The sequence below is a fragment of the Nothobranchius furzeri genome, chromosome 16 (assembly GCF_043380555.1).
Source record: "Nothobranchius furzeri strain GRZ-AD chromosome 16, NfurGRZ-RIMD1, whole genome shotgun sequence".
Classification (NCBI taxonomy): Eukaryota; Metazoa; Chordata; class Actinopteri; order Cyprinodontiformes; family Nothobranchiidae; genus Nothobranchius; species Nothobranchius furzeri.
Genome location: NC_091756.1, coordinates 36,924,858 through 36,938,840, shown reverse-complemented (window position 1 = coordinate 36,938,840; position 13,983 = coordinate 36,924,858). Strand labels below are relative to the sequence as shown.

Below are 13,983 nucleotides of genomic sequence, written 5' to 3'. Positions count from 1 at the left end.
GACAGCAGTAAATTACTGACTGCGTGCTAGATTGAAAACACCTCTCACAGCGTCTAAAAGAAAAGGGCTGTGTGGAGGCTAAAACTTGGACAGTGTTGGTGGAGGTATTACTTCTTTCCATTTTAGGAATCATTTCTCTCTTCATTGTTATAGTGTCAACAACCAGCTTCTAATCTTTAAACTTTAAATAATAATGTTTTTTTCCCTTATCTTAAGTATTCAGTTCAACAGATAATAGAACATGCTTTCATGCTTTCTAGCCTGTTCTATTTATTAAGTAAAAAACATTGTTTCTTATCAATTTATGCGCAGTCTCTCTTTACTTTAATCAGCTATGCAGACTGTGTGAAGCTAAATTTTAATGAAATAAATCCCTTTGTTATAGGCTTGGGTTTGGTGTATGAGGTGAGTACTCACTACTTTCAGGTTTTAGTAAAGAAAAGAAAGTAAGAAAATATTTTATAAAGCGCCTCTCAAGATAAAAATCACGAGGTGCTTCACAAAAACAAATAAAATGAAAGTATAAAAAAGATTTAAAAAAATTATTAAAAATATGTTTAAAATGAGTAAAATATAAAAATTGTGAATTTAAAAAAATGTAAGAAAAGGGAGAGAGTGAACAGCAAAGAGGGAAATCAGTGGATTCCAGAAAAGGCAGAATAAGAGCAGAACAAGGAGAGGGTGATGAAGGTCACACCAAAGCCAGCCTGAACAGGTGAGATTTCAGTTACTTTTTAAAGGAGACCACTGAGTCCACTGATCTCAGGCTCAGGGGGAGAGAGTTCCAGAGTCTGGGGGCCACAGCAGCAAATGACCTGTTACCTTTGGTCTTTAGCCTGGTGCTGCACAACCAGTAGACTTTGATCACTGGACCTCAGGGACCTGCTGGGGGTGTAGGGACTGAGAAGATCACCAATGTAAGATGGTGCTTGTCCATGTAAGGCCCTATAGACCAGAACCAGGATCTTGAAATGGACCCTGAAGTTAACTGGCAGCCAGTGAAGCTGGAGGAGAAGCGGGGTGATGTGGATGTGTTTGGAGGATTTGGTCAGAAGCCGAGCACAGGCGTTCTGACCCACCTGCAGACAGTAAGTTTTACTTTATGATCAAACTACAGTAAGTGGCTGTAGCACCAACTATTTCCTACATAATCCATGTATGCCGACTCATCACATCAATTCAGTTACTTAATCATTTATACGAAACATTTTAAATGGGGAACTTGGCAGTTTTAGCATCCAATAGTGTTCGTTTGTAGAACCTAATCTAAAATCTACCTCCTCACTGTGCGTTTGTCCTTTTAACACCTTAATCTAACATCTGAAATGTCTCCCAGGCTTCATTAGCGTCTACAGGAGGGATTCATTTTATTAATTAGGATTTTGTTTTCACATAAAGTTCTTTCTTCATCTAGAATAGAGTAGACTTAGAAAAAAGGAAGGAGAACAATGATAACAAAAGTTCAAGTAAATATGCAAAAGGCAGTAAGCTGTTATGTAACCTTCAACCATTAGAACAGCGAATAAAAAATAATATGCAGCATAAGGGACACAGACATACTCATGTACATCTGGTATTGCACAAGTATTGAACACATACTGAGTATTGCATTGATGTTATTGTGTAACAGGATAATGCTAGAACCAGTTAAACTGAGGAGTTATGCACTCTTACTGCAGAGGGGATGAATGAGCCATGGTAGCGTTCTGTTTTACATCTAGGATGTCTCAGTCTGCCTCTAGAGGAGCTGTCCATGGTCTCCACAGTGGAATGCAGTGGGTATGAGGGGTTTTCCAAGATGGAGGTCAGTTTCACCATCATCCTCCTATCACACATGTCCTCAACTGAATCCAGTGGGCAGCCCCGATATCTATTCACCGCTTTTACTGTCAAAGCCTGTTGTCCTTAAACTGTTAAAACCCCTCTGCTAAAGCCCAGTGGGACTCGGTGGTGTTTTTGTCATCTGCAAATGGTTATAAATAACTTTTCTTGAGATCATTTCCTTTAGAGCTTATTTTATTGTGCCATAGTGATGAAAAGGAAACAAGCAGCTCAGCTATGCCCTACCATCCTTACATTTGGATATTGATGTTTCTTTCTTTTTTGCTTCCATCATTTTTTGCTCTTTCATTTTCTCAGTCATCACTTTACATTGTGTTAAAGTCCCACCGGTTCAGACTCACTGACAGCAGTCTAAGCGAAGGGAAGTCTCAAGGATCTGCAGAGCAAGTATTGTTTACATGCTAAATATCAGTGTTGGGAACGTTTCTTTAAAAACAAGTTCAGTTCGTAGTTCATAGCTGAGTATTTTTTAACTAAGTTTACAGTCCCAAAAACGAACCAGTTTATAGTATTTTTTTCACATACTGTATATACACATACATATTCTTAAAACCATGAGGAAAAACTGTTTGAATTAGGCTTCATTTTTAATGGCTGGCTTTCTGGATAGGATCATGCTTAATTGTTGCTACTGTATGTTTTCCTCAGGTTTAGCTTGATATGAGAATGTAGCGTTTTTCACTTCTGGTTGATTTAAAGGCTTGGATTTTGGTGTTGCTGAGGTAGAAAAGGATGTCTATTGTTTAGACTAGCTTCTTCCCGTCATGTACGTGTGCAGTTTGCATATACTGGTGAACATTAAGCATGGTTTTGGAACAACTTTGAAACTGGAATTAAATCCATCGTTTTCAAGAGGCTAACCCACTCCCTAGGGCGAGTCAGCAACTTTTGTATTTTTTCCTTTCGTCCTTCAGCTAGGATGCCTCTTCAGAGTGAGAAAACCTCAGAGAGGTCAGTGTTGCTCTACTGAGGAGAACTCTATTCAGAATTTGGTTTCTTTGTTGTTTTCTCTGGTATGAAATGATGTCACTGAGTTCAGCTTGTGCTGGGTTACCTCTGTTTTATCCCCTTTGTTCTACTTTGCATCGCACTGTCCGTTACCCTGCTGGAGCCTGCATGGAACAAGGTTTGATTCAGTCGTTATTTCGTTGTTGTTTTTCCTAATTTTCTTTTTAAAAGCAGAGCTATGAACAAGACCCTTGAACTAAAATGGTCCATTCATTGTTTCGATATTAAAAAAGACAAGAGAAGAACAACAAACTTAACTTGTTTTGACTCATTGTAACTTTCTGACACGGTCTTATGAATTTGAGCTGTCTGGCTGTCTCACTGTTGCACACGACCGTGAACTATGTGTGAGACCTGTACTGGGGGTGGGCGGGAGACACAAGGAGAGACAGAGAGAGAGGAGTAGTGGTGAGTGAAAGGGAAGTCTCTGCTGTTGAGGACAAAAGGAGCAGGCAGGTGAGTGACAGAGAGCAGATAGTACAAGTTGAAGAGTTGGAAATGGAGTGAAGGAGCGAGCCGCTGTAGGAGAGACGGGAATGTCGACTCACATGTGAACAAGTGTAGCTCAGTCAGCCCGGCACAGAGCTGTCGGGGCAGGAGGCAGAGCAGTCTGCGGTGTCCAACCCAACCATGAAGCACTCGCTCCAAACGGACTTCAAGCTGATCAGTGAGTAGGGATGGGTACCTTTGACATTTGAATCGATCCGGTACTAATTCCCGGTACCTACGAGTCGATACCGGTACTTAACGGTACCAATTTTCGATACTTTTGAGTGTTTATTATTTTAATTCTCTTTTATAATTAAATATATATTTTTCTCAATATATATATATATATAACCATATTTGATAAATATCACGATAAATAACATACAAGTTTGTATTTTAACATCGTCCTTGTAGTTTTATAAGCTGATAATTAAACTGAAGCAAACATCTTTACTGTGAACTAAATTTACTGTGTATCTTCATTCCTTTTGCCGTCCTTTTTCTTTTGATTTTTCCTACTGGGAAGTTAGAATTTCCGAGGAGAAAGCGAACGCACCATTAGCTGGTAACAACGGTGGCAATGGAAGCTAACATATCAAGCTAACGTTATCTTTAACAGTTTATTTAGCTGCTGGAGCAGATTAAAACGATGATGCCTCAAACTTAGATCGTTGTCGCTGGTTTTACCTTCATCCATTCACCCGTCGCATTTAGTAAAGTAAAGCCAAACTTTAGAGCGCGTTCATGTTCTTCTAGTCGGAAATTCGGAGTTCCGAGGAGAAAGCGAACGCACCATTAGCGAAACGGAAGCTAACAAATCAAGGTAACGTTATCTTAAACATTTTATTTACCTACTGGAGCAGATTAAGATGAGGATGTCTCACTTAGATCGTTGTCTGTCGCTAGTTTCATCACCCAGTTACCCATCACATTTAGTGAAGTGGACCCAAGCTTTAGCGTGCGTTCTTTCTACCATGCTTGCTCTGTTTACAACGGGCTCGCAGGGACCGGCAACATAACGCTCTTGCGCATGCGCAACTGTCTTGGCAGTACCGAAACGAGGCACCGTTTGAAATGACGTGAATCGGTGTTCGGTCGGTACTATGGAATTCGGTCGGTACCTTAAAAAGTACCGAATTCGGTACTCATCCCTATCAGTGAGTAGGGAAACATTAGCTACAGAGTGACTGAGGGTGTCATTACAAGTACTAGTCTAATACTAGATTATATATATATGTGTGTGTGTGTGTGTGTGTGTGTGTGTGTGTGTGTGTGTGTGTGTGTGTGTGTGTGTTTGTGTGTGTGTGTGTGTGTGTGTTATAATTAACTGTTTACATCTACTAGATGAAGCATCTGTTCTGACTTGCAGTGAAACACTTTGATGCTCCTTATCTTCCCTAAAGACAAGCCAGCAAGTGTCAGATGTCTGTGTGATTTGTGGTTCATTACCTTATCTGTAGCTATGCCTAGCTGGTGTGTTCCTAGTTGTCTTATTTAGAAAAGAAATCTGCTTTATTTTTTTATTCCAAGTAATACATTTCTGTTACCTCTGACATTCAAGGCACAATGGCTGGTACTACTCAAAAGTCTGACTGATTTGGAGCAATAATCTGAATATCTGAAGTAATGTTACTCATCTTATATCGTATTTCATAGTGAAAAATCTTTGATTTTAATCTTTTGCACTCTAAGTTGTTATGGTTTCTACTAACCACATGTTGCTGTATTAGTCATCACCCTGACTTCTCCAATAGTCCAGAGGTTTTGAATAACCTAACTGTAGATTCAAGCCTATAATTATAGGTTTAAAGCAGAAATGTGTTTGGTCCTCTGACTCCATCTACTTGTGCTGCACCTGTTAAAGTACCCTACATTCTCCAGCTGAGAAGCAGTCATCAGTCCTTCACACGCTTGTGAAAGACTTTGATTGGTCTCAACAAATCAGATGCTCTCAAAAACAAGTCGTTAAGAGGGAGACTGATTTCCATTGAATTGGATTCAGGGTTTAAAGTTAGCGGCAGATGTTAAATAAAACTGTCATAATTGTGTTGGAGCCTAATGTTTGAGTTCTACTCTAATTTGTCTCCAAAAACTTAACCCCCATTTAGATATTTTTTTGTTATTATTCTTTGTTAATTTCTCCACATTATTATTATTATTATATTTTTTCTTTCTTTATTATTTTCTCCATATATTTATTTTTTAGTAATTATATATTTATTTAGTGTTTGGGGATGGGGCTTGTAGTTGTTTTATGACATGTGTTACAAACCTCTTAGCCAGGTCTGCCCTAAAGAAGTTATGGTTTTAGTTTTTCTTGTTTGCTTAACACTGAAAACAGATGCCATCTGAAAATCATTCAGAACACCATAAAGGGAGAAAAAAGCTAAGTCTTGGATAGCATTTTCTACTCAAAGTTTGGTGTCTGCTATAAGGATATATTTTTTGGGTGGACCTTTTATTGATAGGAAATAACACACACACACACACACACACACACACACACATGTAGGTATATCTACACTTGTGAGGACCTGTCATTTACATCCATTCATTTTTACGACTCCACAATGCCTAACCCCTACCCTAACCCTAATCATAATCAACGGGGTTCTATTCCTAACCCTAAACTAAACTAAAAGTTAATTCACTCCATACCAAACCAATTATTATGGCATTTTTCACTGTGAGAACCTGGCAAAGGTCCTCATAATTTCCAAATGTCCCCATGTTAGAGGTGAAAAGTCAAAAATGTGTATATGTACAGTACAGGCCAAAGGTTTGGACACACCTTCTCATTCTGTGTGTTTTCTTTATTTTAATGACCATTTCCATGGGTAGATTCTCACCGAAGGCTTCAAAACTATGAATGAACACATGTGGAATTATGTACTTAACCAAAAAAGGTGAAATAAATGAAAACATGTTTTATATTCTACTGTCTTTGAAATAGCCACCCTTTGCTCTGATTACTGTTTTGCACACTCTTGGTATTCTCTTGTGAGCTTCAAGAGGTAGTCACCTGAAATGGTTTTCCAACAATCTTGAAGAAAGTCCCAGAGGTGTTTAGCACTTGTTGGCCCCTTTGTAAATGGTCATGGACATGAACATAAAGAAAACACTGAGTGAGAAAGTGTGTCCAAACTTTTGGCCTGTACTGTACACATTATATATATATGTAATATATATTCTCAATGTTTTAGAGTAAATATCATGAAAATTGTTAAAAAGGATTTTCAGCCAGTTTGTTCCATTCACAGCCATATTTAGAGGCGCTGTTATTAAAATGTACACGCCTGCACACACACACACACACACACACACACACACACACACACACACACACACACACACACACACACACACACACACATGCATTATAGATGAGTAAACCCATGCCCCATGCATGGAAACCACAGCAACACCAGGGTGATTATTTCAGGTTCATATTCTAACCGTCTCATTGTTTTAATTTTTTTTTGGGGGGGGGTCGCATACATGTTCAATGTGAATAAGTAGTGTTTATCAGAGGTCTCACTGCAGATAAAACTAAACAGTAACTGCTGTTGCTTTATTCTAACACCACCATATGTATGACTGAACTAGTGTGTTTTATTTATTTAGCATTATTTTAAGACCTCTTTGTTGGTGTCTGCCTGATTTCTGTTCAGAGGGTGAAAACATGAATGAGCAGAGCTGTTTCATCACCCCCATGAAAATCATGTGAATAATCTGAGAGCAACTCAATTTCCACTTCACAAGAGGAGCAAGTAATAATTCTTGAGACCAGGCGTAATACTACTGACCCTTTAATAGAGATTATTTAAAACCAGAAGTCTTGCTATTAATATTTATGTCTGTCTATGATATCTGTATCTTGCCTCAAAAGGGTTTTGGTTAAATGTAATGGTTTTTTTGGTATAAACTCAGTCAGATCAGATTGGACCTAAATCTCTAAATGTTTAAATTTATGGAAAAGAAAATGTTTAAAAGTTTTACACATTTTCTTCAGTTCAGTCTGATAATCAAAGGAAAAGTTACAAATGTGGAAAAAAAAGTGTAAGTTCATTTCTCCATCCTTTTACTTTTATCACCTGCCTCCAAAACCCTAAATTCAAAGGTGCATGGTAGTCAGTGGCGTAGCCGTGGCGGCCCGCCACGGCTGAAATCCCAGCGCCACGCCTACAAGATCCCAAGTTTTATAGATTTTTTATTTATTTTTTATTTTTTTTTTGCGCCATTTCCCGAAGAAGCAGCGGGAACTACTCTGTTGTTGCTTGTGACCACAGCCGGCAGGCAGCAAGGAAGAGGAGGCAGGGCAGGGTGGTTACAGCTAGGGATGAGCCGGATACTCGTTTCAGACGAGTATCCGGTACGGATAAAGCATTTTTGATGAATACGAGCATGAAATGAGTAAAACTCGTAAAAATCTGTAATCGTGCTGAAGGAAAATCCACTGTCTTCATGCTCTGTGATTGGCCAATCGCATAGAGCACCTGTCCCTCCCTACACACAAAACTGCAGCCGGGAGCTCAGTCCGGCCCATGCATCCACGCACGCACGCACACACACAGACAGTAACGGATCTCACTGTGCTTGCTTCACTGTTGCTCACGTTTCTTCAGAACTCCCTAGGTTTTCTTCAGCTCACCTCTTTTTCGGCTGAATATTTAAAGTTACTTTTTTCTTAACGTACGTGGTGCATTTGACAAGACAGAGCTGAAAACAGCTCATGCTGCGTCGGTCACTGCCTCCGCTCCGGTCTGTTTTTTTTTTTTATTATTATTTTAACTCTCTCTCTCTCTCTCTCACTCTCACTCTCACTCTCACTCTCACACACACACACACACACACACACACACACACACACACACACACACACACACACACACACACACACACACACACACACACACCTCAATCAGCATTGTTTTGTTTAACTGTGTGTGGGAAAAATGCCAACAACGTTAGGAAAAAATCAGTTTAATCAAATTAAAACAAAATAGTTCTAGTATTTCATATTTCCTAGTTCCTACTGCATGAGTTTAGATGTATTAATTCATGCACTTAAATAATAATGTTCTGATTTTATTGAACAACTTGTTCTGGAATAGTTCCTTTACTATTGTGATCAAAACTATTTAATCTCAATTCTGAGGCTGCTCTGTAAATAGTTTTCAAATAAACAATACACATAGCAACTTCTGATCGATCCATATCAATTTCAGATTTAAAAAAATGTATTGATGTAAACCACACCCACTAATTTCCAAATAATAAATAAGAGGTGCATTCATCTGTGTATCTCCTTTGATCTGCATTAGTGATATTTTCAGCACCACAACAATGAAGCAAAGAAACAGATTCCTGAGTTTGTTAGTAATTTTATTTATTAGGTGCATCTGATCTGTTCTATTTTTATCTGAAATGAGATCAAATCAGTGCTTCTATGGGTTGTCTCTCCTCTCTGCACTAGAAATTTTTACTTTATTATAATGTTCACTGTAATGCATCTTGATGTTCTTAACAAATAAATTAAATCAAAGATATTGGTCAATAATGCCAAATATGTAAATTTGTGTTTCAGTCATTTTTATACTAGCTTAAAAATACTTCATTAAGTCTACTAAGCAGGGGTGTAGAACGTTTTTAACAGGGCCAGCCCAGTAATGATCTTGGACCAAAATAAAGGGGGCAGAAAGTCAAATAAAGGGGGGCAAAAAGAGATGTTTTTCCAAATGCCAAGAAAAATTAAATGCCAAATCCCCCCTGCAAAGTGTGTCACTGAGAGTTTAAAACAAAAATTATTCTTGTGCAAATATTGGTGTATTCACCTTTAATACTAGTTATTAAAATGCAGCAGTTGCTGGATTGGTGCTGATCAAAGTGGAGTGCATCAAATTAAACAATATTAACATAAAGGTGAGACGTGTCGTAAAAACCACCACCACCACCACAGCTGGAAAAATTCCTAGGGGAAACACTGGTAGTGATGCACCGATATGAAATATTTGGGCCGATACCGATATCCAATATTAAGATCACTGTTACGGCCGATAGCCGATATTTGCTGATACCGATATACTGACATTAATGCTTCTAAAATCAGCAATTTTGTATAAAATGAAAATTATTAAAGCCAAATTTACATTATTATGTACACACAACACACATATTTACGCTTCTCAGATGGTTACTGTCACTGTTCACACGACTAAACAATTACACATCACCCCCTTCACAGGAAAACAAACAAACAGGCAAACAAATGGAGACAAGATGGATTAAATATCAGTTGTTAATATTGGCCCGGTTTTATTTATTGAACCGATACCAATATGTTAAAAAATGACTAACATCAGCCGATGGCGATATTTACGCTGATATATTGTCCATCCCTAATGGATGGTAATGTTTTTGCCTACATCTGTGTGAATGTGTGTGTCTGTTGGGAAAATATCTCATGAACCACTGGGTGGATTTTAATGGTCCTCTATTAACATCTACAACCTTAGTCGTTATCACTGCAGCTGATCAAGCTTATCCGACAAAACATTAATTTTATTCAGTCGGGTGGATTCTGTTCTCCATCAGTTTTGACTGAAACTTTTGAATTTATTTGGTTTCCCACTGATGCGTCTACACACACACACACACACACACACACACACACACACACACACACACACACACAAATACTTGTATTTATATGTTTGTGTGGACCTCCATTGCCTTCCATTCATTTTAGTGACTCCACTATGCCTAACCCATACACAAACCATAACCAGTAGGTTTCTATTCCGAACCTAAACTAACTTAAGTTTACCATTTAATTTGTACCTTACCTCTAGAACCAAGTTTTGGGGTGCTTAGCTTTGTGTGGACCAGCAAAATATCTCCACAATGTGGAAATGTCCACACGTTACAGTGAAGGTTAAAATGCGTGCACTTAAACAAATAAAGACAAGTGCATGCACACGCTCGGGTCATACTGAGAGCTTATCACAGAAGCTGTGAGGCCGAATCCACAAATCAAACTGTGTAAACAAGCAAGTTTTGCCCCTGCTGAGCAGTCACTGCCATTACCATACCAACCTGTTGCACATCTCTGGGGTTACTGGTGACGACCTTTGAGTGGGAGTCTGCATACGCATCCACGCAGATTTCTGGCTTTGCTATTGCGGGACGGTGCAGAATATATGTGACAGCTGACGGTGACCAGGACCTGGTGTTTACTTTGTCTGATGCACATCTTCTTGCTTAGGGTGCTTTTCATAGATTGTGTAACTTATAACTTAAGGTCATCTAAGTGTTGAAAGTGACTAGACCATGAAAAGCTCTAAACTTAACTCATAAAAGCATTAGTGATTTATAATAACTAATTTTACCTCAGCAGTTATATTATTCCTGGAAAAACTTCTGCTTCATAAAGACGGTCTGTTTATTTGGCTTTATCCCAACAATGTACAGAATTTCCTCAGAGCAACAATGTAGAAATTACCCTTTATTTCTCTGTTAGCAGAGATTGGGAGGAGTTTGCATTTGTGTGTATGTGTGTGTGTAAACAGACAGACTAATGGGCCTAACTGAAATCCAAACACAGGAACTTGCAGGTGATCAGTGCTGTTTACTTCTAGAGGGTGAAGTGGACTTTCCTCTGTGGGTGGAAATTATTCAACCCTCTCTGAAAACAACCCCTTATATTTCATCAAGGCTTTAAATTTTAACGCTTAAAGGATCATAATGTCTCGATTATAGCTTATTTTTCTCATTTCTGCTTTATGTTCTGTAACGTTATTGACACGTGCATCAGTGGTGTCTTCTTTTCATTCCTGCTTCATGTCCTTTCCCTCTTCTTTCCCATCTGTCTTTAACTCCTCAAGGTGTTAGCTAGATCTTGCTAGGGCCTGAAGAAACAGTATAAAACCAATGATCTGCTGTCTTTATGTGCTCCAACAGAACGTCAGCTGGCCAACAGTATGACCAGCAGCAGCTCCCTTCCTCCCAGCGTCAGTGGGATCAGTAAGGAGCTGGCAGAGCTGCACCACCTTATCCAGTTCCCAGAGGAGATTGCCTGTATCCTGACTGAGCAAGAGCAGCAGCTTTACCAGCAGGTACTAATCTTATGTAATATAAACAGTACTATTTTTGTCACTTGCGAGTGTTCCCCATTCATAAAGAAATATTTGTACGAGTTTAAAAATAGAGTGTAAATAAGCTGCAGCAGAAAGAGATTGGAGGCATTTTTTGGAGGAGTTGGAAGGAATGAGATTGATAACCAAAGGAGTCTACTAATCACAGGCGTGAATGTTATTTATTTAGGGACTTTTATGATTGATTCCAACGTGGAAAGATTATAAAACATGCAACTTCAATGATTTTCCTTAAAATAAGAGTATGGATTTTTTTTTCTTTTCCACCTAAGGCCACAATTATACATACAGGCTCAAATAAACAAACACCCCCCCCACTAATATGTGGCAAAATGTCCCACAGCAAGGAGTCGCAAGCTTTTTCAGAAATCAACTAGCTTCTGGCATTTGACCAATCGTTTTGGTTAAATCTGTAAGCTGGCCATGCCAGAAGCTTGCCGTGTTCTTGGGATCATTGTCCTGTTGGAAAACTCACTTGTTTCTAAAACCTGGACCACACTGTGTGGTTTACGACCGTCTTAGCCAAATCCCTCGTCGTGAGCACAATCATATCAAAAAATGGTGAACGTGAGGGTGATAAGGAACTCTGTGGTCGTCCAGTGTGACCGAACTCAACCTCCAACAGTCTACAAGCAGTGCTTGAAAACCCACAACTCTCATCTGCAATCAGCCAATGAAAATACATGTTTGGGATGCCACAGCAGCAAGACTCCGCCTCTCTGAGTTTAGGTTTTACTTGTATTTAAAATGCTGAATATAAACTTCACACCAGTTTAAAATTTTGTAAATAGTCCAAGTAAAACCTGAGTAATACTTAAAATTAATTAAACTACCTTTTGAAGACCATCAGATAAGAATAAGAATACCGTTATTAGTCCCTCAGTGGGGAAATTGCAATATTGCAATGGCTCAGGTACAGCAGGATAACAGCAGTAGCACACAGGATATTGCACAAGAGTACATAGTAATTATAAGTTCAGATAATTATTGCACATTGTAATGAGAGTAGTAGTTATATTGCACATGTTTTGAAAAGATGATATTTGCAGTGGAAGGTTACAGATGTGTGGCTTCTATAAGCAGTGACTATTATAGAGTAACAGCAGCAGGGAGGAAAGATCTGCGGTATCTCTCCTTCGTACAGCAAGGGTGGATCAGTCTGTTACTGAAGCAGCTCTCCAGAGCAGACAAGGCATCCTGCAGGGGGTGTGACTCATGATCCAGGATGGATTTGAGTTTTGCCAGCAACTTCTTGTCCCCCACTTCTCGTACCGAGTCCAGAGGACAGCCCAGGACAGAGCTGGATTACTTTATCAGCCTGTCCAGCTTCTTTCTCTCCCTCTCTGTGATGCTGCTGCTCCAACACACCACACCATACAGGATTGCTGATGCCACCACAGAGTCGTAGAAGGTCTTCAGGAGTGTCCCCGTCACCCCAAAAGACTGTAGTCTCCTCAGGAGGTGGAGCCTGCTCTGGCCCTTCCTGTACAGTGCGTCTGTGTTGTGAGACCAGTCCTGTTTGTTGTTCAGGTGAACACCTAGGTATTTATAGGAGTCCACTCTCTCGATGTCCATTCCCTGGATGTTCACTGGTGAGGGGACAGCAGGTAGGCGTCTGCGAGGATCCACCACCATCTCTTTTGTTTTCCCTCCATTGATCAGCAGGTGGTTTTGCTGACACCAGCGTCAGTCCTTTGTACTCCACATCGTCGTCCTCGATGATCAGTCCGACAATCACAGAGTCGTCAGAGAACTTCTGCAGGACACAGCTGTCCTTGTTGTGTCTGAAGTCAGAGGTGTAGAGGGTGAAGAGAAATGGAGCCTAGACAGTCCCCTGGGGCACACCCACACTGCAGGTCAGCGGGTCAGACACACACAGTCCCGGGCTCTCACAAACTGGGGCCGGCTTGTGAGATAGCTCAGGATCCACTCTGCCAGGTTAGGGTCCAGCCCAGTCAGTTTAGTTTTCAGAGTCCCTGGCTGGAGGGGGTTAAAGGCACTGGAAAAATCAAAGAACATGATTCTGTGACATAATTTGTGAAAACTGTGATTCGGTCATCTGTGAGAGTGGGAGAGGAGATGTGCTCACTCATGAGATCCCTTTGCTGTTGGTGGAAATCTCACTTATTCAGCTGATAAGAATGGGTTCAGAAGCATTTTGCTGCTGAGGGATAGAGAAAGCTGTGCGAGTGACAGTGAGTGTAAAAAGTAGCGATGATGCGCTGTCACAGAGCGGAGTAAACAGCGATCTGTGACAGATCGGTTGTTACCTCTCTGTACTTTAGTGGTTTTTTATGAATAAAGGATAATCAGAAGGATGAATGTCCAGCAGACAGCTCAGCTGTTTAGCTAGAAGACAAGAAAAGGAGACTCGTAGCCGGAGTCTGAGGCAAAAGCGAGGGTTTTTAAAACCATCCTTCCTCTTTGAGGAAGATGAGCTAGATCATGAGCTGACACAAAAAAGAAGTGTTAAAGGCAGCGTTTTTTCTCC

At 39.9% G+C, this 13,983-nt stretch overlaps 1 protein-coding gene across 8 annotated transcripts in view; it reads left to right on the top strand.

The window, feature by feature from the left end:
- Positions 1-13,983, top strand: part of plce1 (phospholipase C, epsilon 1) — a 103,051-nt gene that overhangs the window by 56,504 nt on the left and 32,564 nt on the right. For all 8 annotated transcript variants that reach the window (XM_015963155.3, XM_054749202.2, XM_015963154.3 and 5 more), the window contains one exon: positions 11,299-11,453. In XM_015963155.3, the coding sequence (XP_015818641.3) occupies positions 11,299-11,453 (155 nt within the window). The remainder of the gene's footprint in view (positions 1-11,298; positions 11,454-13,983) is intronic.